The sequence below is a fragment of the Urocampus carinirostris genome, chromosome 10 (genome assembly GCF_059441175.1).
Source record: "Urocampus carinirostris isolate Australia breed hairy pipefish chromosome 10, RoL_Ucar_1.0, whole genome shotgun sequence".
In the NCBI taxonomy this organism is placed as follows: Eukaryota; Metazoa; Chordata; class Actinopteri; order Syngnathiformes; family Syngnathidae; genus Urocampus; species Urocampus carinirostris.
In genome coordinates, this window is record NC_142358.1 from 43,924,140 (window position 1) to 43,950,090 (window position 25,951).

The following is a 25,951-nucleotide window of genomic DNA, read 5'->3' on the forward strand; positions in this document are numbered from 1 at the left end:
CAAAACGTGTTTTCTTTTTGTTTTATTGGCATCCGACTTACATTTTTCTTTCTTTTTCTCTTGTTTTGTGAGCTTTTTTTTGTTTCTCTTTTTTTCTTATTTTGTTTCTTTTATTGTTGTTTCTTTGCTAGCCTTTTACTTCCTTTTTCTGTTGTTTTATTTCATTCTTCTTTTGCTTCTTTTACCCCGAGTTTGACTTCCTTTTTTTCTTGCTCTTTTATTTTTTGTTTCTCTTCTGTTTCCTTTTGTTTCTCTTTTTCACCAGCCAGCCTTTCACTTCTTTTTTTTTGCTAGCTTTTTACTTCTTTTCACAGCTGCTTTATTTCATTCTTCTTTTGTTTCTTTTATCCCTATCCTTTTTACTTTTTTCTCTTTTTCTTTTTTAATCTTTCGTTTCTTTTACCATTTTTATTTCCCCCTATTAATCGTCATTTTGATAATTCATAAAAAATATAGATGGATTATTTCTCCTGTAGTTCTGACTCAAAATGACCTGCCACTGTGTTGTTAAAAAATAGAAATAAAATCCTCTTAAGTACATTTTATCTCACTCTAAATGTAGAAAGTGGAAATGTGGTTTTATATTCACGTTATCTTGTTTACTGACTCAAATGTTCCTTAAAATGAGGAGCGCATGAAGGTTAAAGCGAGAAAAATGATCGGAAGAATGGGTTGGGAGGTGAAAGAGTTGCCTCTTTTTAGTGAGCCGAGCTGAAAGAGCCGGTCCTTTAAGAAGAGCCAGAACTCCCATCACTAATTCAGAGACGCATGAAAGGGGGGGGGGGGGGTGTTAAGGGAGGGTAAGGCAGAGAGAGAGAGAGAGAGAGGGGATAAGACAAAGAGAGAGAGAGAGAGAGAGAGAGAGAGAGAGAGAGAGAGAGAGAGAGAGAGAGAGAGAGAGAGAGAGAGAGAGAGAGAGAGAGAGAGAGAGAGAGAGAGAGAGAGAGAGAGAGAGAGAGAGAGAGAGAGAGAGAGAGAGAGAGAGAGAGAGAGGGAGGCGGGCGTCTGGGCGGATTTGGCGCCGGGCGCGTCTTGGACAGGCCGACAGTTAAGCCGCGCTGCTAAATAGTGAGCAAGGGAGCCTCCTCCCCCCAACACGGATTTAGCCGCACGTACGCACGGAAACAGGTGAGTTTTTTTTATTTACATTCTTTCACGGCCCCCCCCACCCCACCCTCCTCATCCCCCTTCCCCCTACAGGTGAGAGGGCTACAGGTCCTCTTTTACGAGGCATAAGGCGCACCTTGCCTGGTCGCAAAAGGCGCACCTTACGACGCTCTCGGACCAGTTTTGAAAATTGTTGGGATGGGGTTAGGGGGGGGTCATCAGGGAACCGAACGTGGAGTCAATTGGTGGGGGCGGCGGGGGGGCGGTGGGCGGTTGTTTATTGTGCGTTATGGCGACGCTCGCCTGCTCCAAATGCGCGCGCACGCGCCACATTTTCCCGTGCGCTTTTGTCTGGTCCTCGACATCTTGAAGCGCACGTGCGCGCGCGCGCGCGCGGGTTTTACAGCGGCGCGCGTGCACGACGAAAGACCGCTCGCGCACTTGTTTACGCGCCTCGACCATAAAATGACGGGGATGGCAGCGTGCACGCGCAGACGTGAGGGGTGGGTGTTGTGGTGGTGGGGCTGAGGGGGGGTTTGTTCGCGCGCGGCCATTTTCAAACGATGATCGGAAGGCACTGGATTGGAGGATGCGCGTTCGCGGCCGGTGCGCGTGCGTGAGACAAGGGGGCTGCTTGTTGGAATTTGGCGCTTCACTTGTTTTGCTCAATGAGAAAATTCAATGGGAGCATCAAGAACCCCCCCCCCCCAGAAGCTTCTTCCCGCCCATTTCGCACCCCCCCCCCCTCCATCATTCCACGGTTTTTGAGAATATGGTCGATGCGATGCTCATTTTAGCAAAAAAGTGCCAAGAAAGTGGAGTTTTCCGAAAAAAACCTCCAGTTGAAAAGCAAACGCTAATAAGGATCGTTTTTTGTTGTGAGTGGGATCGTTCAAGATTGGTGCGGACGTCGTGCTGCTGTCCAGCAAGTTGCAAAGAAGCGGGAGGAAAATGGAAATGATTTGTGCCACCCCAACACCTCTTGAGCCTACTTTTTCTAAATTTGCAGCTCCAACGATCTAAATTTCAGAAAATCGACAAACAAGTCAGAATTTTTGTTGCCGGGGGCTGAAAAAAATGTCATCTTAATTTTGGGATGCTCATTAGCCAATCGCAAAGACGTTCTGGATGAAAAATCTGGATGGTAAATGTTCTGCATTCTTTTCAAGTCAATGAAGACTTCCCAAAGCGCTTTACAATGTGCTTCACACTTACCCACTCACACACACACTCACACACCAATAGGGAGTCAGCCTCTAAACGCTTTGAGGATAATCAAGATGCTCAATGGTAAATGGTCTGCATTGATCTAGCACTTTTCAAGTCAACGAAGACCTCCCAAACTTACCCATTCACACACACACACACACACACTCACTCAGAATCATGAGTCAAAATCTTGATTTTGTTTAGTTATAAGTCCATAGACTTGCAGAGATGCTAAAAGGAAAAGTAAAAGATATCATAACATGGAAACAAAACCAAGACAAGAAAGGCACACACATTGTTACTCTCGTTAAAGAATATGTCCATAATTAATCGGGACTCTAATTAAGAATAAATTTGTATTTGTTTTCAAGGGAGTAAAGCGCTAACGTAGATATAGGTATGTTCTCATAGCTGGGAAATCCTAAGAAGAAGGAAAATCAGGTGCAATTCTGCCCCCTGCAGTCTGCGCGTGGAATATCGAGCACATTTTCGGCAAAAATATTGAAAACCCTGCCCGGTTTGGATGCCAACGCGCCCCCCAAATCTCACGAGTTCATCAAAAGCTTTTCTTTGAAAACAAATCTCCTTTTTCAAACTCAAACAAGACAAAAAATCTTACCCTGAGATCGGTATCCTCAAAACCGGTATTTGAGTCCGCAGTTGCTTTATTTCCAGTCTTTATTGGCGAATAAAGCGCTCTGAAAATCGGATTTTGTCGACTCTTCCGCACTTTGGCTTCGAATATCCCGGACACGGATCGCGTTCGGCACGATAACGTCGACCGCTTCAAATGATGAAAAGTTTGGCACGGATGTTAGCGATGTAAGGCTAACGCTAACCGGTTAGCATTCGTTCTGGGATTCGGCAGCGTTTCCGAAGCTCTCTCTGAAAACGACACGGAAGACTTTCGGCCGTGAAGTCGTTGTCCCGTTTCCGCTTCTTTGCCGTTTCCCGGACGTCGGCGTCTTTTTCCAGCATCTTCAAAGAAAAACGCTAACTTGTTAGCATTTACTTTTCAACGGGAGTACTTTCAAAGCTTTTTGGAAAAACGCGCACGAATAAATGAACATTTCCTTCCACTCGTTGGCCATTTTCCAGGCACGGCACTTTTTTGAACCCCATAAAAGAAAAAAGCTCATTTATTTGTTTTTGTTTTTGAACGTCGTCGCTTTTCCGAAGCTTTCGGTGAAAATAATAGCGTCTTTCAAAAATGGAGGACTCGGAGGGGGGCTGGGCGAACAAACCGGGACTTGGTATATTATTAGGTCTTCGTTCTCAATACCCCCGGTAAAAACATGAGGGGGTCTTCAACTTGGGCACCGGGTAGCCTCCTAAGTGGACAGGTTCTGAAAATAGCTCCCCGGTGACGCGTCATTGGGATTTTCCAGGAAACGTGATTTCGAACCGGCACGAGGAATCATCGTCGCGATCGATGCGTCGACCGAGCTTGGGTCGACCCTACTTCTAATCGCGACGACCTGATAATAACATCGTAACGACCGAGTGATAAGAATTCCCTTCAGCGCAAAAAAAGTTTTGGACGTCTCAAAATAAACAAATTCGTCTCGGGTCACAAATCAGGTCGAGTGGAAGGAGCTCATTCGTTAGCGCTCGCGACATTCCCTTCTCCTTCTTCCGTCGTTCAAAGCGCTTCGAAACACCGGCACCGGCTACTGGTGCTTCCCAGAATGGCGCTGATAACCATCATCAGCGTTTGACTAGATTCAAGCACTTTTGAGGCCAACTTTTTTGCTCTAAAGTGACATGAATTCTGCCTCAACAACGCACACGCGACTTCGATACGTCGCACATGTTTCTGAACACGGAAAAGGTTTTATAGGTGTGACAATAGAATTGATTACGGAAGACAAAAAGAAAAGTACTGAATGGATTTAAAAGCAGAAAACGAACCAAATTTGGACACATACGGATATGGATCGCTCCGAAGCAGGTTGCGATCAACCTTTAATCGACTGCTTATCATTTGCTCCTTCCTATTGAGGATCTTTGTCGAAACGGGTTAAAATAGAATGTAAATAGTTATTTTTTTTCACGTTATCGTTCATTTATACCACTCAAGAGTTCCTATTTTTCAATCCTATTTTATTCTTTTACATTTTCACAGATTTTGCGTTGTTGTTCGACATTAAATCCGTTATAAGAAGTTATAACTGTTTCGCATTTTCCTTTTTTTGTAGACCTTTGAATATTTTAATTTCTATTTCATGTTTTTTTGGGGGGGGGGGGCTGCAAATAATTTGTTGCGTCATGTTTTCTTATTATCGCTAATAAATAATTAAAAGAACAAAAAAATCTGAGGAGTCGTTTGAGAGCCAGACAACCCGCTTTTCTAAATAGTGCTGTCCTCTGGGTGCGACCAGTGGGGGGTGGTGATGCTTCAGGCGAGGCCGTAATGACAGCCACCAGCGACAGCGTCATTTTCACACCCTTTTTTTCATTTATTGCGCAGTCTATAAAGTCAGATTGCCAAGAAGCGTGACGACTATTTCGAGCAGCTCTTCTCTCAAAATTCACGCATGTTCAAGGATTTCAAGCACCCGTACGAACCCATAAAAAATGATCGGCGTCTCCGAAACGATTTCAGAGTCTTCTTTTTCGGCAGGAGTTTTTCTTTCGGGCGTTGTCGAATTTTGTGAGCGTCGGCAGCTGCCATTTTGAAAGTTTGCCGCCCCCAAAATGGAGGCCGGGACACAGCGAGGAAGGGCTGGCGGTGGGGGGGCTTATTACAAATGCAAATTGGTTTTTTTTTTCTAGCCCTTTTCAATGGGACTGGAGCACCTGCTGTCTCTGGCTTGCCCCCCACCCCTTTTTTCCTCCTTCCCGCATTGGCCCCCGCCCTCCATTACCACGTGGGGGTAAGGGGGGGGGGGGGGGTGTCGGGGTACAAAAAACACTAAGAAACTGAACTAAAGAGACGTCCTGAGTCAGCTCCAAAGCAGACAACATTAGCAACATGCTAACACAAGGCTCGAAACCCTAGGGGTCTCAAAATGGTGTGCCCGAGGGCCCATGCCGGAGACCCCTGCCTTAGTACGAAGGTTAAAGGGACAGTGTGTATTATTGGCCCACTGAAAGTTGTGCCACTGAAAATGAGTGCTAAAAGCACAACGGAAGGGGACACAATTTTGAGACTCGAAGTGAATTATTCTAAAAAAGAGAAATAAGAAAAGGAAAGAGGGCAGCACGGCGGCGCGGTGGTTAGCGCTTGTGCGGCACAGTTCATGTCATGGGAACCTGTCGTGGGTGCAAATCCAGCTCCAGACTTCCTGTGCGGAGTTTGTATGTTCTCCCCGTGCTTGCGTGGGTTTCCTCCGGGCACTCCGGTTTCCTCCCACGTTCCAAAAACATGCATTTCAGGTGAATTGGCCGGTCCAAATTGTCCCTAGGTGTGAATGAGCGAGTGAGTTGTCTGTCCCTGTGTGCCCTGCGATTGGCTGGCAACCAGTTCAGGGTGTCCCCTGCCCACTGCCGGGAGATGGCTGGGATGGGCTCCAGACCCCCCGCGACCCTAATGAGGATAAGCGGTACGGCTGATGAGATGAGATGAGATGAGATGAGAAGAAAAGGAAAGAAGAAGAAAAAGAAACAAGAGAAAAAGTAAAAAGGGAAAAGAAAAATGAATACAAAAATGAAAAGAGACATTTGCATATCTTTTCATTTGTCCTTTTTCTCTTCAATTCTTTTCTTTCTTTTTCTCCATTTTGGGTTTTCTTTTCCCCTACTTTTCTTTTAATTCCCGTTTTCCTTTTTGCCTCTTTTTCTCATTTCCTCCCCCTATTCTTTATTCCTTAAAAATAAATCTTTGTACCTTCTTTTTCTCACTTTCAGTCTCTGTAGTTTGAAGTCTTCGTTTTCAGTTTAGAGCGACATCTAGTGGACAAATTAAAAAAAACACTGTCGCTTTAAGAAGATCCCAATGTTTTTGTGAAAAAGCCCATTTGGCCCGACCTCACTCGGACCCTCGCTTCCGAGGCCCCCAACTCAGTTCAAGAAAAATGATTTCTTGGTTTCCTGTTTGAAGCATTTTATTTGATATTATTTTTGTAATATCACTGTAGTTATACTTAAGTACTTTTAATATTCCTGCAATCAGATTTTTGTAGAGTTACTGTAGTTTTAGATTTGTAGTATGACATAGAAGGATTTTCTTGGCATTTCTGTAGTATATCTCTAATATTTCTGTAGTATTCATTCTGTTTTATTGGTGCAATACTTTTCTAGTATTTCTAAAGTTTGTTTTTGTAGTATTTCCGTTAAGGTATTTTTGAAGTATTCACAAAGTAGCATTGTATAAGTATTTTTAAAGAATTTCTGGAATATTTCCAGCATATTTCGGTATCTTCATCAGATTCCATTTTTGTAATATTACTGTAGTTGTAATTTGCGGTATTTCTGGTGTCAATTTTCTGTAATCGTATTTTTGTAGTACAGTATTACTGTGTTTAGTAGAAAATCAATTGTAAGTATTTGTTTTCTTCTATGACGAAAGCAAACTAATATATGAGCTCCCCGTTTTAAAGCACTAAATGTGATATTTCGATTCAGAGCCCATCCATCCGTTATCTGCACCGCTTATCCGCAGTGGGGTCACGGGGCGATTCGGAGTCATTTTTTGGTTTAAGACACACTAAGGGACAAAAGGGAGGGACAACGGTTTTATCGGTAGCACTTTATATTTTGACCAGTTTTCTTTGGGGGGCCTGACCGAAAGGCCCGCGGGTAGCACGTGGCCCACGGGCCGTAGTTTGTCCACCGGTTCCTGCGCTTAATATCGGTTTCGTATGGCAAAACGCAAGCATCGAAGCGCGAACGGTGTCGCGACGCCAGAGGACTGAAACGATAAGGACTGCGTGAGAAAGGGGACTTGATCTGAAAAGGTATCATTGGGATTTTCTAGGAAATTTCGAACCTAATCTTTAATGAGCCTCTCATGGTAATAGCAGAAGTGCTTCAATACTAAAATCAAATTATATTTGGATTTCTTCGACATAGCGGAATCCCTATTCAGGTCGCCGCCATGTTTGTCTGATGTCTCGCCGCGTTTGGTTTGCGTTGGGATTCATCAACAGCGCCACCTAGTACTCAAATATCCGACAGCAGGGCTTTAAGTATGTGATAACGATGCCCAACCGAGTTCAAAGAGCCCTTGCGCTTTTTTTCCTATTGCGCCTACCTGCTTTTGTTATATCATCGTCCAACCCCAAAACCATATGTTACTCTGTCGCCATCTCCTGGCCTAAAGTCATAATGGCAGCCCTTTATTTTGAAATCTCGGACCTCACTGTTAAAGTTTGGCCCCGGTCTTGAAAAGACAGGATGGGTTTCTTGCTTGGAAACTGGAGGACAAGAAGATGCTGATGATAATGAGGAAAAGGAGTCATCGTTGCCATGGTGACTGCTGGGCGTGTGATGATGACGTCATGGAATGACATTCTAGGGGGCGCAAGAGTACCCGAAAACACAGTTGTTGCAAAAACGACCGAATGGACGCAGTCATCGAGAGGCTTACGATTCAAATATCGATACGTTTCTTGAATGGTAAACTGGTCCACGGACAGCGTTTCTATCACGCTCTTCGAGTCACCGAATACCTGTCAAAGTGCTTTACAATGCGCTTCACACTTAACCGTTCACACTCACACAACGATAGCAACGTCAGCCGTGCAAGGCGACAACCTGCTATCGGGACATTAGGGGTTCAGTGTCTTGCCCGAGGACACTTTGACATGCAACTCGAAGGAAGGAATCAAACCTGCGACCTCGAACGCTTTACGACGTACTTCAGACTTTACCCGTTCACACACACTCACACACCCATGGCGGATAGGCCTACCTGCCTATCGAGGGCATGAGGAGTTCAGTGTCCAAGGACACTTCCACATTCAGGAGCTGGGAATTGAACCTGCGACCTCTCAGCCCCAAGGCGAGCACTTTACGAAGTACTTCAGACTTTACCCGTTGACACACACACACACACACACACACACACACTCACACACCGATGGCGGATAGGCCTTCCTGCCTATCGGAGGTATTAGGGGGTCACTTCCACATTCAACTCGGAGGAGCCGGGATTCGAACCTGGGACCTCTTGGTCCTCAGACCAGATCTACACCTCCTGAGCTTGTTTTTAATATAGGACACATTTTTCATGGGTTCCTTATTTTGACAATTACCGAGCACTGTTGTTTCATTGATCTACGACATCAATGTCGCCATCAGCCAAACATGTTGCTGTTCTTTGACATCCACGCTTTCTAGGGCTGATCTGTTTTCTTGCAAGCCTGAACATTTAGAGAAAAAGAGGCGACTCAGTAGAGGGAATGGATTTTTTTCTTTATCTGAAGGCTTCTCTCCCTGACCTCCTCGCAAGTTCAAAATCCATTGACGCCTTCTCTCCTTATTTTGAGCGTCTACTAAAGTTGAACCTCGACAAGTACGATCGGGGGCCGCTCGGTGAAAGAGAAAGTAGCCGTTCGGGGGCGACAGAGGGGTCGGCGCCGGCCAACGGGAAGGGGCCGGAGGGCGACGGGAGGCGTCGGAGCCGAGACGGAAGGAAGGAAAGCGAGAGCGACGGAGGGAGACGAAGCGAGACGGAGGACAAGGCCGGGATTGTCCGAGCGCTCGCCGACTCCGGCGGAATGTCAAGACGGAATGGCGGCCAAAGCGGGGCTTCTTTCTTTCTTTTTACATTCCGCGGTCCGGCTGAGAACGCCATCACGGGCGCCTCCCGTTCTTCTCGGCACAATTGAAAAAGGGGCTCCGACGTCCTCACTGGAGAAAGGTCCTTCTGTCCCGCGGACGCTTGTCTCCATTGGGCCAGAAGCCTCGGGGGGGGGGTCTCAAACTCGCAACACTCGGGACGATCGTCCGATCTAATGAAAGTTAAAGGAACCGTGCGCATGATTTGACCACTGTAGTGTGCAGTGCCACCAAAAACAAGTGCTGAAAATATTAAGGAAGAATACAAACCACAAAGACTCAGAGTGAGCATAAATCACCATTTTTATTCTATTTTTGGCCCGGTCTTTCACCAGGATTTTTTCAGGTAACTGTAGCAGCAAGATATGTTATCTCCCTCTAGGTGAGGCTTATGATATGTCATATAAGAAATGCACATTTATATGATAATTCATGCGTTTTTGCTAATTATTGAAATCAATAGTCAAGTCCTGTTGATTTGTTTGGCCCTTAATCATAAAGAGTCTGAAAGGGCTGCACAGACCACAGATTATTGCAAACCACGGACTATTATGACACCATCCCATGATCTAAAACCTACATGAGGGCAAGGGAAAACTCAATATCAGTCAAGTCATGTTTATTTGTATGGCCCTTAATCACAAGGAGTCTCAATGGGCTGCACAGACTATTGCAAACTACAGACCCTTATGACAGCATCCCCTGATCTAAAACCTACACGAGGGCAAGGAAAAACTCAAAAAACCTCAACATGAGGAAAATGAAGAAACCTTGAGAAGTCAGGTCATGTTTATTTGTGACACCCTTCATCACAAAGAGTCTGAAAGGGCTGCACAGACCACAGATTATTGCAGACCACTGACTATTTTTGACACCATTCCCTGATCTAAAACCTACACGAGGGCAAGGAAAAACTCAAAAACCTCAACATGAGGAAAATGAAGAATCCTTGAGAAGTCAGGTCATGTTTATTTGTTTGGCCCTTAATCACAAGGCGTCTGAAAGGGCTGCACAGACCACAGACTATTGGGACAGCATCCCCTGATCTAAAATCAACATGAGGGCAAATAGTACACATATTATCAACATAAAATATAGGTTATTCATTTATTGTAGAGTAGAAGTGTGTTTTAAGCTTAGATTTAAACATTACTCAACAATACTCTTTTTTGATAGATAGATAGATAATAATAATAATAATAACATAATAATTTCCTTGTATTGTCATTCTGTGTAACAATGTACACAGAACGAAATGTCGATTGCACCTGACCCGTTGTAGCGAGCCGATGCAGCCGCAGCCAACAGAGGGCGCCGCCGACCACTTTTTAAGTCTTAGGAATGACTCGGCCGGGGCGCGAACCACCGACCTCCCAGTCTCAAAGCGGGCGCCTTACCATCTAGGCTACTGAGCTGGTATCAGATAGATAGATAGATACTTTATTCATCCGCTTTGGGAAATTGACATTTCCAGCAGCATCCCATCGCTGAGAACAGTACAATAATAAAGCCAAAAGAATGCAATATACAAATACCCAGTGTGACGTGCAAATGCCCACTGTAGCGTGTTATATAGAGTAACTAAATAGTGCTACACAGAATACATATTGCAGTAAGATTCGGTAATATCCAATGTAGGTGGTGTGGTTTAATGTGGGCCTTTACTCTGCCGGGTGGAGTTAAAGAGCCTCATGGCACGAGGAAGAAAAGATCTCTTCAGTCTGTCTGTAGTACAAGACAGTGACAGCAGTCTGTCGCTGAAACTGCTCTTCTGACTGGAGATAATGCTGTGAAGCGGATGCCATGGATTGTCCACGATTGACCGCAGCTTTTTCAGTGCAAGTATTTTGAAATATTCTAACCACTAAATCATTCACACTGTCCCTTTAAGTGCAGTTTACGCGGGTTATGGGTTCATTTCTTACGGATTGACTGAATTATTTTCCTATGAGTTGGAAATATTTTCAGATTTTGTGGAGGGAATTGAGCAAAACAATATTTGAGTACAAATCCTGTTCATCACAAGAGAGCTGCACAGACTATCGTGACAGCATCCCCTGATCTAAAACTGCCATGAGGGCAAGGAAAAACTCAAAAAGTCATACAGTGAAATGTTTTGCGGAGAACCTGATTTGGCCCTTACTTTTGTCAGCCCCCCCAAGCAAATCCAGTTTGCCCATGAGTTCAGAAGCACCATTTCCTTCCTTTTTCTTTCCGTCTTATTTCTTTTCCTCCCAATTTTTCTTTTTTGGCCTTTTTTCTTTAATGATCTAAATGTCATTCATTTTTTCTTTTCTTCTTTTTAAAAGTAACAAGGTGCGTTTTGCCCAGGGAGTCTCCGTATTTTTTCTTCTTCTGTTGTGCTTTTAGCACTCGTTTCAGGTGGCACGGCAGAATACGATGACGTCTTGTGGGAAAATAATACACACTGTCCCTTTAATGTTCATATTCAGGCGGGGAATTTTATTATTTTATTTTTCAACACAAGGATACTGCTGAAAGTGGAAATTTCCCTACCCGGATGAAGAAAGTATCTATCTATACATCTATCTATATCTATCTGGACATCTATCCATCTATGGCACAGGTGTCAAACAGGCGGCCCGCTAAAGGATTCAATCCAGCCCGCGAGACAACACTCAGAGAAGCATAAGAGAAAAACAAGCTGCAGGTTGAAATATGTCAACGTGATGTTGCCAAAGCCAGGTGCCTCCAACAAAGACACTCTACTTGTATTTCTTTTTCTCTCTCTCTCTCTCTCTCTCTGTCTCTCTCTCTCTCTCTCTTCCACCCCTTTTCTCCCACTCTCTGTCTCTGTCTCTTTCACTCTCTGTGTCCTTCTTTTTCTCTTCCTTTGTTGCTCTTTGCTTCTTTCTCTCTCTGTATCTTTCTTACTTCTTTTGCTCTAACTTCCTTTTTCCTTTTCTCTCTTTTCTCTTTCTCTCTTCCTACCCTTCGCTTTCTTTTCTCTCCTTCTGTCTTTCTATTTCTCTTTGGATTTCTTTTTTCCTCTCCCTTTCTCTTTCCCCTCTCTCATGACTTTTTATCTCTTTTGTTTCTCACGCTCGCTCTCTCCCTCTCTCTCTTTCTTTCTTTCTTTCTTTGTCCTGCCCTCTCTCCTTTTCCCTCCCTCTTTCTCTTATTTCTTGATCTCTCTTTTTCTTTCTCTCGAATCTACTCGTCCGGCCCCCGACAGAATGTTTGTTCTATCATGTGGCCCCCCCGAGTTCAAATGAGTTTGACACCCCTGATCTATGGTATCTATGGTATCTATCTATCTAAATGACAGTGAGACTACGCTTGGCAAAATACACCTTTTCTCTCTTTCCCCTTTCTCTTATTGTCTTCCTTTGCTCCATCGAATGTGCCACCAAAAAAACGCCGTCACCACATTGTCTAACGCGAACAAAAAGCACAGAGTAGCAGCAAGATCCCAGGCAAACACGGCGGTCACTTTAGGTAGAGATTCCACTATGGAAAAGAAATACACGTTTCGATTTATGACAAGAATGACCGTTCTTTGCCCAGTATTCAAATTGATGTTTTTTTGATTTAACTGAGAGTTTTCTGCGCCTCTGGGAGGTCCTCAATATTACACACTGTGCCTTTAAAAAAAAAACCCGGATGTGCTCTCATTTGAATGTGCGCCATTTTCAAAACATTTTAACCGAGGCAAAGAGTATTTTGGGTTATCGCACCTATAAAATAAAACTTTAATAGAAGCCCAAAAAACAGCCGGAATGAAAACTTGATGAGGCATTAAAAAGTGAAAAGCTTGAAGCGCCACTCACCTGTCCACCTTCTTGTTGCCAGGCAAACTTTGCAATCGGGGAAACGCTGAAATCGATGGCGTCATTTATTAAATCCTCTTTTCGTCCAACAAAACGCTTTCTGCACCACGTTTGTCTTCTTTTTGTTCAATAAAATGTTTGTTTTCACTTCGAAATTCGCTGTTTTGTTTTTGAACGCGACCGCTGACTGCAACTCCACTTCCGTGTTGTCAAGTGCGCGCTCATTCATAGTAGGAAGCGAGCCGTACCGGAATCTTACTTTCACATTAAAATGTGTTTGAATCGTTTCTTCACTTGCAACTTTAATTTAGATCTTTTCCAAGACACAATATTGGCGTTTGGACAAAACTTGAAACAGTCCTTTTCTGACTTTCACCATTTTCACCCTAGAACAAAAGAAAACCGGAGTAGTCTTACTCTAGTTGTATTTTTGGAGTATTTTGTACTTTTTTTGAGTTTTTTCTGTATCTTTACTTTAACTTTGTTTTGGGAGTATTCCTACAGTTGTACTTTTGTAATAGTTCTGTAGTAGTATTTTTGGGGGTATTTCTGTGACATTACTTCTGTAGTATTATTTTTGTAGTATTTCTATTGTAATATTTCCATCGAAGTAATTCTGTATTAGAGTAATACTACTATTTTTGTAGTATTTCTGTTATGATTATTGCAGTATTTCCACAGTAGTATTTTATAGTATTTGTTTAGTATTTCTGTAATATTGTTTTAAGTATTCCCATAGTATTTTTGTAATATTACTGTCGTTTTGTTTTTGTAGTATTTCTCCAGTAGTACTTTTGTAATATTTCTGTAGTAGAATTTTTGCAGTATATCTGTAGGGGTATTTCTGTGAGATTATTTCTATAGTATTATTTTTGTAGTATTTTTATTGTAATATTTCTGGAGGAGTCATTCTGCATTAGAGTAATACAATAGTGGTATTGTCATAGTATTTCCGTTATCATTTTTGCAGTATTTCCACAGTACTATTTTTATGGTATTTGTTTAGTATTTCTGTTATATTATTTTAAGTATCCCCATAGTATTTTTCTAATATTACTGTAGTTGTATTTTTTTTCTAGTAATGATGTTTCTGTAGTATCATTTTGGTATTCTATTATTGAAGTCATATTTTTGTTGTATTTCTCTTGTATTATTTTCTTTTTAGAATGAAAGCATATGTCCCTGTTTTTGTGTACTGAATTTAGTTTTGTCGTAATTGTTTTGTATTTTTGTAGCATTACTGTAGTAGTATTTTTGTTATAGCACCATATTTTTTTATTAGTACTACTTTTTTTTTTTTACTGTGACTGTTTACACACGCACACATACATATATAGTCATGAAATGTTTATAATATCTATAACATATGGAATTTATTATCTTGAAGGTAAGGAAGGGAAAGAAGAAGAGGGATGAGTAGGCAGCGCGCTTCATTTGACTCAGTCGACCACTAAACAAATCGTTTGACTAGAAAATCCCGATGACCCGGCACTCGTGGGCTCTTTTCAGAACAGGTCCGCGGGCACCTCAGCTGCCCTCAGGGGGCAGCTGGGTGCACACGGGCAACAGATTGGAGACCCCCATGCTGGCGGCTGTTGCTGTTGTCATTTAGGCACAGGCCAATCCCAAACAGATGTATTGGCGGGCGAGCGAGTGCGAGAGAGAGAGAGAGAGAGAGAGAGAGAGAGCCAAGTCAGCTCATGGCCATCTTAAGCTGATTTAGGAAACTCAGGGACAAAGTTCAGAGGTCAAATAAGTACACGGCGTGAAAAACAAAGGGGCGCGGCCGAGGGGCTAGCCCCGCCTCCTCAAATTGAAACGAGTCGGAGTGAAATCGCCTCTCTCGATTGGCGAGCTCCAACGTGTCCGAAAATATCTGGATTGAAAGTTGACCTGATTCCCGAATAAAACCCCAGAAGATGTTTTTGGGACGGTCCAATGGGAAGGCGGCTTCTCTGTCACCACGGAAACCGAACCCGCGCTCGAACGATTGGCCGTCGCCGAGGTCGGCGGGAAATGACCCGAGCTAGCGTTAGCGTCGCGGGCCGGATCCAAAAACGTTTTTCAATCCTTTCCAAATTGGCGACGCTCCTGAAACCGGATTAACCGAGCGCTAAACGCCGAGCCGGCGCTAAGCTAGGCTAAGCCGCTCAGGCGCGACAACAAAAACAACAACAACAACAACAACGGGACGATAACGTTACCCAAACGCGGCAACAATGAGCATCGGGGACAACCTTCGGCTGCGATGTCGCACTTCCTGTTAGCCTAGCTTAGCATTTGGCACATTTCACTCGCTATCGCCTCGACGAGCTCGTTTGTGGTCGATGCTCGATTGTCGTATGCAAATGAGCTAGCGTAAGACCGTCGGCTAGTCGGTCGGCTAGCTTGCCCATTCAAAATCAGAATATTCTGTCGAATGTGAACCAACATAAATTTAAGACTATCATTCAAAAGCATTTATATCTAAAAAGGGAATATTACTGGTGTATTTTTATTTTGTTTCTTGGAAAAAAACACTCAAAACGAGAAAAAATATTTGATTTTTTTCTTGTGTGGCGTTTGGGGATCCGGCAGAGTGGGAGGAGCTACAGAGTCAGCTAGGCGCCGCCCACTTTCCCGAGCAAAGTAAAAATGTTCATTTACAAACAACTTTTTTTTTGAATAAAGACGAATTTCCTTTAGAACAGATTTTCCAAGAACTCGGCTCCTTGACTCGCGCGTTATTTTTAGCTCGCCAAAATAGGTCAACAAATTAGCGCGCTTGTTTTTTTTTTCCTCCCTTTGAAACGAAACAGAAAAGAGGTTGCCATGACGACCGCGTTCGCTGCCAGCAATGGTTAGCGTTAGCGGCGGTCATTATCAGCGACGAGCTAGCTCCCGCTAGCTCATGAATATTCATGAGCTAGCGTGACCTAGATCCCGTGGAATAACGCGTTGGGATTCGACAATAATACTTGCAATTCGGTGTCTACGAGTAATTTCTGTGTTTTTTGCATGTTTAGCACTTACAAAGCTTCCAGATTGTCAAAACAATTTCGATATCTCACAGAGAACCAGACGGGATCGTCACGCTGCCACCCCCATGCTTTACGCCATCTTTTCAAGAATTGATCGTTATTTTTCAGCAATTAAGAGAATAGAACGAAAATCTATTCACAAAAAAATGCATTTATTCATCTTTTTATCGATTTCTTTTACAGGAAATACAACAAACTCAATCCTAATTTACAGGTTTTATAAAGCGAATCTATATGAATTCTATCCAGCTAACTTTTGACCCTCTTTGCTAATTATCAAGCTAAATTTTAGGCTTCTTTTTAGCCAACTATCTAGCTTTATTTTTTGGATTTCTATCAGACTTGTTAGGTTTTTACTCCTTTAACTAGCTATCCAGCTCCATTTTAGTTTTTGAATCTATTTACCTTTCTAGTTGACTATTAAGCTTTGATTTTAGCGATTGAGCAAGCAATCTAGCTAGCTTTTGACATTTTTTTGCATGCCATGCCAAGATTTTACAACATTTACGAGCTATCTAGCATTTTTAGCTTTGCATCTAGCTATTTAGTCAGCATTTTACTCTTTTGGCTAGCTATCTAGCTCCCTTTTAGTTTTTTTTACCCCTTTACCTTCCTAGCTAACTATTAAGCTACCTTTTCAGCTATATAGCAATCCAGCTAGCTTACTGCCATTTTAGAAACTCACATCAAAGTGGGTGCCATAGTGCTAATTAGTAGCAAAAAGGAGCTCTCGGCTTCAAAAAGGTTGAAGACCCCTTCTTTACATCATTAAGGTTCTAAAAGGTATCCAAAAATACTTGCACCACTTGCCCAAGACACACCAAAGGAAACGGTTCCTCTACGACTCGTGTGCTCAAGGGATTTACAACGCATTTTCTCAAAATATTGAGCATTGCAGAGTCCTAACAGTCGAACAAAGCATTTCTGTGCTTCACGTCTTATCTTCATGTGATTTATTCAACCCAATCAACTATTTGCCTATTTCTCTTTGACGTTCCCCTTTGAACAATGGCTTGTCCCTTTGTTCCTCGCCCCGACAATTCCGTGACTGAGCTGTAATATAAAATGGGAGTTGTCGAGGTTTTGGTCGGATGAAATCAAGCCCTGAACTGGTTACGTCTCCTCACGAGCTGAAATGAATGTCTCTTATTGTGTGTTTTATTTGCAGATGTCAGGTGATAGACCTATCAAGTACCCCAAAAGAGTTTACATTTTGATCTGTCCTAAGGACACCTCAAGTAGCTTCACCCACTGGGGCCTGAGACTGAAGAATGTTAGCATTAGCGTCTCACGTTAGCGACAGAGCGGAAGGCAAAAAGAGCGTGCCGAGCCGGTTCAGACCATTTCGCTCGTGGCCGATAAATTATTCAAAGAAATGATTGCCTCGGGCTAAAGACAGTTTTTTTTGACCGACGTCCGTCCCTAATGGACAAGATGTTTGTCTTCGGGATTAGAGACTTTGACCCGGAACGAAAAAATTAGTCTGTCCTTGATTTTTGGCATACAAGCAGGAAGTGCAACCTTTTTCTTCTCTTTTTCCAATCCAAAAGCGGACAATTTGAGCAGAAACCGATACCAAAACAAAGGAGCTAGCTAGCTTTTTGTATACAAGAAGTGTCCCCCAAAACATCAAAAGTTCCTCTTGAAGATCAAGAGTTTTCCTTTTACATTTTCATCAATGTTCCAAGCGCTAACGCTAATTCTTTGTGCTCCACAGGAGAATTAGTATGATGCTGAGAGTTGATCGTCCGCACCACGCTTGTCCACGCCGCTTTCCATGAGCTGAGAGCGCCACCTCCTGGGAACGAGCAGCCGTCAAAGAGAGCCAAAAAAGGAGGGACCGAGGAAGGAGAAAGCACTTTCGGAGGCTCGCCATCGACTTCGGCGTCACAAATGGCCGAAACGGAAGCCAGCGCCGCGCCGGCCGTCCCGGAAGACGCCAAAACTCCGGAGAACAAGGAGGCGGAACCGCCGGTCCACAATTCAGAGACTGTCAAAACCGAGGACAAAGACGGAACGGCGGTCGACGGCGAGACGGTCGCCGTCCAAGCGGCGGTCTCGGAGAACGACACGGCGGCGAGCGCAGAGGACGCCGCGGCAGAGTGCGACCGGGCCCCGGCCCCCCAGATCTCTGAGAACCACGAGCACAAGATTTCCTTCCTGGATTCCTTCCTGAACAAGAGCGGCCTCGGGAAGGTCATGTCGGGACGCAAAAAGAAAGAGACCGACACCCCCGCGGAGGAGAGCGCCGCCGCCGAAGGGGCCGACAAAGATCCGGAGAAAACCGGAGACGAGACCGCCGCGACGGCGGCTGAAGAAGGGGCGGAAGGCGGCGAGGAGGGCGAGGCCAACCCAGAAAAGACCCTGGAAAACGGAGACAAGGAGGACGAAAAGAAGTGCAAAGAGTCCAAGTCTTCCGTTCGAGATTTTATCCGTAAACCGGTCGCCAAGATCTTCTCCCATCGAAGCGCCGACAAGAAGGACGGAAACGCGCTAGAAGCTCCCCAACCCGTCAAGGTCCGCTCCAAGTCCCTGGACCGCCTCCAGGATCCCGAAGCACTTAACGCCAACGCCGAAGAGGAGGCCGGCGCCGAAGGAGGAGCCGAAGCGGATCCGGATCCCAAAACCTCGGCGGCGTCCTCCGCCACCACCAAGCACATGAAGCGTTGGCACTCCTTCAAGAAGTTGATGGCCCAGAAAGCACACAAAAAGAGCGGCGGCGGAACCGAGGAGGGGGCCGACGGCGAAGGGGGCGGAGACTCTTCTACGTTGGACTCCAAGGAGTCGGGCCAGAAGCGGTGGAAGCTCAAGCGCTCTTGGACCTTCCAGGGCCTCAAGAGGGATCCGTCCATGGTGGGCATCAGCGGCAAGACCAAGACCGTGGACAAAGACTCCGCCGACAAGCCGGAGGAGGGGCCGGACGCCGACCCCGGCGGCGAGGAAGAGGCTGACGGAGGCGGGGACAAAACTGAGGGAAGCGAGGAGGACAAAGCGGCAGCAGGAGGTGCCACCGTCACACAACACGCCAATGAGATCTGGACCTCCTTCAAGAAGCGGGTCATCCCCAAGTCCAAGCGGGCCAACACGGAGTGCCACCCCACTGCCGAAGAGGACGCCGCCGCCGCCGCTACAGGTCAGGAACTCCATTTTTCTTTTGACTTTTGGCATTAGGACCTAGATAATTACCATACGCTTTTCCCAATTTACATTCGGATCCATCCAACCCGAGACCGTAAAACGGGCTAGCTCGTCTTCACTAAAACAAACTTGGCGGAGCCTGCGCATCCGTACCCAAACACAAGCCAAACCCGCTAGTGTTAGCAGAAACTCCAGAAATCCAAATAAAACCAGATAAACCACCAAAATGGGACCAAAAAAGAAAAGCTATTCTGCTGTCCTTGTGTGTGCAGTAGCTTAACGGCTTAGAACAGAGGTGGGCAACCTGAGCAACCCTCGAGAGCCTGATGTCTCTCATGATTTTGAAGGTTTCTCATTTTCACGTTAGGTGATACAAGAGATCAGCTCATTAGCAAGCTGGCGGAAGCCTGTTGAAGATCCTGTTGATTGGAATCAGCCGAGTTGAAAAGGAGAAACCTCCAAAACAAACAGGACATGTGGCCATCCAGGACCGGGTTGTCCATGTCCCAATCCAAACTAACCCAACATCATGAAGTAACTTGAGCCAAAACAAGACAAATGCTTTAGCAGTAGCTTCACTTCTCCTTAGCAAGTGCTGAGGGAGTAGAAGCGTCCAAACCCCATTTTAATCCAAAACGGAGTAAAACCGAACCATTCAATGACAACACACTAAGTCGGACACCACAAAACAAACCATTGACAAAATCAATCAATGCAATTAGCTTCTTCACATCTTCTAATAGATTTGGAAATTGACAGACAACAGGGTCCAGTCAAGGGTCCTAGCTCAATTTAATTCCAAGAGTCGAAGGTTTAACCACGGAAACAGAAGGCCGGTGATGGTTTAGATGGCAAAATGAAGTAAGCTGGAGCTTGGGCAACAGTTCTTAGAAGAACATCTCACCAGGTATAGATCGGTAAGAATCCTACTTCAAAAAAACTTGAAGTGACCTCAAGAAGAACCACTAGATCTTCACTTAACAGTCACGTCAAAGATGAGACAAACGTGTCCAACTTGCGTCCTGGTCTCTGAATGTCCTTTTGACATACGTAGGCTCGGTGTGGGAATTCCTCGTCCCGTGAAACTCCCGGGACCAGACCGAGTATTTGGACAAAGAAAAGGGGAGCTGAACGGAAGAGTTTGGTTGAGGAATTTACAGAGGTTTACGGATCCCTTAAGCGAGACTAGACAGCCTTCTCCACTGTTGACGGTCCCTGGCCTGTTCTTGGGACATAGCAAAATTATATATTATATGTACCAGAGCCATATCTCTCCCTAGTGGGAGGGGGCTAGAGTCAAGAACACGGTCGCATTTCTGACTCTTTCCGGGAGATTGATACACAGGAGGGGATTCCCAAGCAGGGAGGTCATGTGTACCGATGTTGACAGTCTTAGGTACGACTAGGCCGAGGCTTGAACCTGCAACCTCCCAGTCTCGGGGCGGGCGCCCTAACCCCAAGGCCACTGAGCTGTTTTTTGGGGTGTAGCAAAGTTACAGAATAAAATAAAACAGTATACACAGGGCGGGCAGCACGGCGGCGCAGTGGTTAGCCAGTGAGCAGCACAGTTCTAAGGTCTTGGGAACCTCCTGTGTGGGTTCAAATGGAGTTTGTATGTTCTCCCTGTGCTTGCGTGGGTTTCCTCACACATTCCAACGACATGCATTTCAGGTGGATTGGCCGGTCCAAATTGTCCCTAGGTGCGAATGAGCGAGTGAATTGTCTGTCCCTGTGTGCCCTGCGATTGGCTGGCAAGCAGTTCAGGGTGTCCCCTGCCCACTGCCCGATGATTGCTGGGTCGGGCTCCAGCACCCCCGCGACCCTACTGAGGATAAGCGGTGCAGCTAATGAGATGAGATGAGAGTGTACCCAGGGTTGGCTGATCAAAAGGCATGGAAAAATGTCTCGCCCCCGTCTTATAGAAAAGGGGTGTGGATTGGCCAAATGGAAAATGAAACTTAACTAGGAAGGACTTTTCCAGGCAAAGTGAGGAAGTCTTCACAAACAGACCTTTGTTAAGACTGGACACAACCGAATGATTGAGGTTGTAGGATAAAGAGTCTGGTAGACTCAAGGGCATTTAGAAAGCACACACTAAATTGAGAAAAGTAATGCGGCGGAAAACTCACCGATAATTTTCAATATTCAAGTAAGGAGGGACAAGGGGCAGTCCACCAATGTCCCAGTCGATTCCTCCACGGTTCCTCTTTGATATAAACACCAAACGATTGCTACCGACGTCGTTTTTGCTGTTCTCTAACGGAGTTTTTACCGACGTAGGCGAGGACGGCGCGGCGGCGGAGGACGGAAAAGACGGCAAGTCCGCCAAGGCCAAGCGCTCCCACTTCGGACGGGCCGTCTCCCTCAAAAACTTCATCCTCCGCAAAGGAAAGTCCACCAGCGTGGACATGGCGGACGCCGCCAAAGAGGACGAAGAGGAAGCCGCGCCCGCCGGCGTCCCGGAGCCGACCGGTAAAAGCGACGGCGAAGAAACCGCGGAAGAGAAGGCCGGCGGGGACGTCCGGGAGCCGGAAAGCCAAACGCCGGGCGAGGTTCCCGTCACCAACGGCGCTTGCGAAAACGGAACCGCCGAAGACGACGCCGTCCGAGTCCAAGAGCAGAAGAAGGACGACGTCGGTGTCGTCAAGAAGGGCAAAGCGGCGGAGGAGACGGACGGCGCCGTCATCGACACGGCGCCCCCCGTGAACAGCGGTGAGTTACTGCAGCCGGAAGGCAAGCGCGAGCAGGAAGGAGACGCTCGCCGTCGAGCGCCGCCCGTGCTCGCTGACACGAGCCAGGAGCTGAGGGGGGAGGAGCCAGACCAGGAAGAGGAAGTCAGGAAGCGAGCGCTGCGAGACGTGGCCGTCGTCCTCGTCCGTAACGCCGTCTCCGCCGCCGCCGAGCAATTTCAACAGAGGCTGGCGAGCCGCGCCGACGCCTGCTAGCGAATTTAGCTCCTAGCCGCTCGAACCAGAAGTCGCGCGGCGCTAAAAGCGAGCGTAAGCGTTGGCCGCCAAACGCGTCACGGAGCCATATTCCATCCGACAAACACGAAGCGAGACGGGCAAATTAGAACAAAGGCGTCGAACGCGAGGCCCGTCGACAAATTGAATCCGGCCCGCCGGACGAGGGCGAGAGAAGCTCGAGAGAAAAACAAAAGTCAACATACGAGCTGCAGTTGACATTAAAGTCAAGCGCCACTTCCAAAGCAACTCTAGCTCTATTTGTTTGCATTCTCTCTTTCTCGTTGTTGGTCTCTTCCCCTTTCTCCATCTTTGTCTTTCTTTTTATGTTTCTCTTTTTTCTTTCTCCTATGTATTTCTCTCAGTCTCTTCCTTTCTTTCCTTTTTTTCTCTTTCCCTCCTGGCATTCATCCTTCTCCATTTTCTCTTCTTTCTTTGTGTTTATTCATCTCCATCTTTCTCTCTCCATTTCCTTTTCCCTTTCTTCGCTTCTCTGCCTTTCTTTTTCTCTCTCTCTGTCGCCCCCTATTCCTTGTTTTCCTTTCTTGCTTTAATGTTGTTCTCACTCTTTATTTTTTTTTTTTGAACGACGCGGCTCCGAGTGAAAATAAATTGGACACCCCGACAAATGAATCTTCGTTAACAATACGAGCGAAAACGAAACGCCGGCTCGCCATCGGCTAGAGTACAACAATAGCATTCTACGATAGCTTTTTCGCGACGAGCGGTGATCGAGACGATCTGGATTTTAGCAAAAAATAAATAAAAAATAGTTTCCCTTGTACATAACTGTCGTGTAGCTTTCACAGTTCGAAACGATCAAAAGAAAAACCGGTTGCCAGGTATGCTAACATGAAATCAACGGCTTCCATTCGACGAGCCAAAATACGAAGTAGCGCGGCGCCAAAAGCTAGCGTTAGCACGAGTCGGCCACTTAAAGATGTAGCATCGTTGAGGAAAAAATACAAGACACTATTTTTGGTATTCAATTTTCGGATATATAGAATCTCCAAAAGAAAAGAGCAGTTTTCTAGAGGGAACTCGAATTCTCTTTGCGTTGCTGCTTTTGCCTCCACGAGACAAACACGTTGCGCGAGCTAGCGCGCTAGCTTAGTGTGCAATCAAATGATGAGTCTAAAAGGAGGCAACACTCTATGCTAACTTAGCCGTAAACATTGCCTGAGGGATCGGTTATTTTGGCAACAAACGTGCGTCTGATTTGCCTTCGGCTGGTCGGGGGAAACGAGTCGCGAGTCAAATTCCAGCTTGGTTTTAGCTTAACGGTTCCACGGCCGGATCAAAAGTGCCAAATGATCGAAAACAAACATGACAATTCTCGATGCCGCTCTATCGTTCACGTCTTCAAAAGTCAAGTCGGGAATCCTCTCCGACCTGCGGAGTTCTTCTTGGCTCTTGGATCACAAAAAGAAACTTTAAAACCGCAAAAAAAGCCCGAGTGTTTATCGTGATTTAAGATCGAATCGAATTTGAATTCCTCGAGCTGAACATGTATGCGGAACCTTTCCTATTTACGGAGAAAAGTGGACTAAAAAGTAAAAGCAACTGCTAAACGACTCGCGTGGAGTTTGAATTCTTTTCTGGACCGATTCAAAAAGACCTCCAAGCCTAGAAAAGTTTTATGTTTGTACTGTGACAGACGCTCAAAATAAGCAAATTCGTTTGAAGCGTCAAAGAGAACAGGGGAGGACTGTACCGACCTAATGCTCACCCGGCTCAAAGGACCAATTGTTACGTTTATAGAGAGAAGACACTAATGTACTTAAAGCTTGCAAAGAGGCCCAGAAAGGACCATTAAAACCAAAGATTGCCACAAATTAAGACAAAGGTTCAAATCCGGCAGGAGGGAGCATAGTTTATGGTTTAACAGACACTCAAAAAAGGAGAGAAGACATCAGTGAATTTTCAGGAAACTGAAGAAAATGCTGCCCGGAGCCTTTTCTTTATAATAAATGTACATGATGTAATATTTGAGCACCAGATGGCACTGTCTTGTCTCAAATGCGAAGAAAAAACTAGGGTAGGGCCAAATGAGCAAAGCAAAGCAGAGCAGCAAGATGCAAGACAAGCAGGGCAACAACCACTCGATATGAATTCTGCCATGTGACAATTTTTTCCACCTATGAATATTTCTAAAAAATCGAATGACAGCTGACGTATTTTTGCCTAATGTACCACTAGGAGGCACTGCGTATAACACACTGTCCCTTTGAGGAGCAACTTTCAGAGCAGCCCGTGAAATATGCCCCAGAAATATGCACAAAAGTACAGAAGAATCTAGACGGTAGAGAGAGAAGTTGTTTATTGATATTCGTCAGCGTTCAAAACAACGTTCCCATTCGTCTAAGAGACAATCAGCTTTCTTATACCCTCCAGAGCAAAAACATCACGTCAGAAATATATCGTGTGGCTTAGTGCGTCCCCTCACGATGACGCACTTGTTTTTCTAAAAATGCACGCTACCGGGAATCGACAATGTTTTTTTCTCAGAATGTTATCGTCCTCTTTCGACTCTCCAAAGTTACACAATTTCCCAAAAAATCGTTGGGAGTCGGCCTGACACAGCCAAATTCCCGACAGCTTGTTCCAAACCAAGCCGAATGTTAATACTTCGCAAGCTGTTCCAAACCGAGGCGAGTGTTATTATAATAACACTTGCTGACATTTAAACTCTTGAGAAACAAGCCTAGAATTTCCTGTCTTAAACAAATGTGTCCTCATTATGTCAAGCTCCGACTCCATTAATCTACAACACAACATAAAAAGAAAAAAAATCAATTCCATAAGGGTATAGGAATCAAGAAACAACAACCTTGCTAGAAAACAGGCGGAGTCCCACCACCACGATAGAACAACCCTGGCGTTACGAGCATTCTTCACGGCGATCGAACGGGAACGAGAGGCGTTCCCGACGTCGGTGTCGTCCGGTTGCGTTTTGCGTCGAGCGCGAACGTCCGCGGGGCCCCGGGCGGTGCCGGCGAGCTGTTGTCTTTCTCCTGCTAAAGCTTTTTGTTTCTGTTATCGTTCAGCAGAGAAAAAGGCGGAAAGCGCGTGAAGACGCACAAAGAACTTCCCGGGAGCCGTTGAGCGAGGAGCTCCGAGCCCCTGACCCCCCCTCCCTCCCTCACGAGTGCACCCCCCCACCCTCGTTTTACGCCACGGCGCCACCCAGAGGGAAAAAAAAATCAGCGGGTGGCTGCCGGGAGAGTTCGTCTTATTGTGAAAAGAAAAAAAAAAATATCAATGGAAATGAAAGAAATACTGGGAAGCAATAATTCACCCCATCCCCCATTTCCTCTGCTTGTTTGTTACATTTTTCTATTGTCCACCGGAGAAATGCAAAAATAGAAAAAGAAGAAAAAAAAAAAACATTTCCGATTGCTATGTTGAAAAAAAAAAAGAAGAAGTTAGTTTTCTATCGACGGCCGTTCCTCTATGTAGCCCCTCCCCCCCACCTCCTCGCCGAGTAGATCGGACTGCGGTCCGCAGACTGCCCCGAAAATGGACCCCGCCCCTCACCTTGAACACCCCCGCCGCACCGCGTGTCGAGTGTGTAGACTGTTCTGACGCCATCTTTTATTTTGACGGGCGCATCCTGTTTGCGTTTGGGTCCGGTTTTCACGTCTGCTAGCAAAAAAAAACAAACCAATGTGAAAAAACGAAAAGAAAAGGGAAGGAAAAAATAAACCTTCCGAGAAATAGTCCAATAAAAAGGAAAAACTAACGAGAGAAATGTGTGCTTTTCTGGTGTGTTTTTTTTTTTCGGGCTGAGGGTTGGCAGGATGACTATTGAAGAGAAAATGAAAAGAAAAATGAAAAATGATGAAAAAAGGAAGAAAAAAAAAGAAAAGAAAATGGGGCAAAACAAAGAAAAAGTGAAGCAAGATAAAAAATTTAACAGGGAAAAATAGGGCAATCGTAAAAATGGGGAAAAGGAACAAAGAAATAAAATGCGAAAAGAAAAAAAAGAAAGGATAAAAGA

At 45.3% G+C, this 25,951-nt stretch overlaps 1 protein-coding gene across 2 annotated transcripts; it reads left to right on the top strand.

Annotated features, from left to right (window-relative positions):
• The first annotated feature begins 969 nt into the window (after nucleotides 1-969).
• Nucleotides 970-25,702, top strand: LOC148359007 (uncharacterized). Of its 2 annotated transcripts, none has more exons than XM_088345947.1 (4): nucleotides 970-1,128; nucleotides 17,568-18,983; nucleotides 21,269-21,700; nucleotides 24,999-25,702. In XM_088345947.1, the coding sequence occupies exons 2-4, from the start codon at nucleotides 17,744-17,746 to the stop codon at nucleotides 25,022-25,024; spliced, it is 1,698 nt and encodes a 565-aa protein (XP_088202073.1). In that variant the 5' UTR covers nucleotides 970-1,128; nucleotides 17,568-17,743; the 3' UTR covers nucleotides 25,025-25,702. The 2 variants fall into 2 exon arrangements, with proteins under 2 accessions (XP_088202073.1, XP_088202074.1); XM_088345948.1 differs by having other exon boundaries at nucleotides 25,002-25,702.
• Nucleotides 25,703-25,951: the final 249 nt, after the last annotated feature.

What these genes read in the sequence shown, in the direction of transcription:
- LOC148359007 (XM_088345947.1), top strand. Translation starts at nt 17,744, where the DNA reads ATGGCCGAAACGGAAGCCAGCGCCGCGCCGGCCGTCCCGGAAGACGCC. An exon ending in CGCCGCCGCCGCCGCTACAG is followed by an intron (nt 18,984 to 21,268) that starts GTCAGGAACTCC and finishes TTACCGACGTAG; the next exon opens with GCGAGGACGGCGCGGCGGCG. An exon ending in GGCGCCCCCCGTGAACAGCG is followed by an intron (nt 21,701 to 24,998) that starts GTGAGTTACTGC and finishes GTTATCGTTCAG; the next exon opens with CAGAGAAAAAGGCGGAAAGC.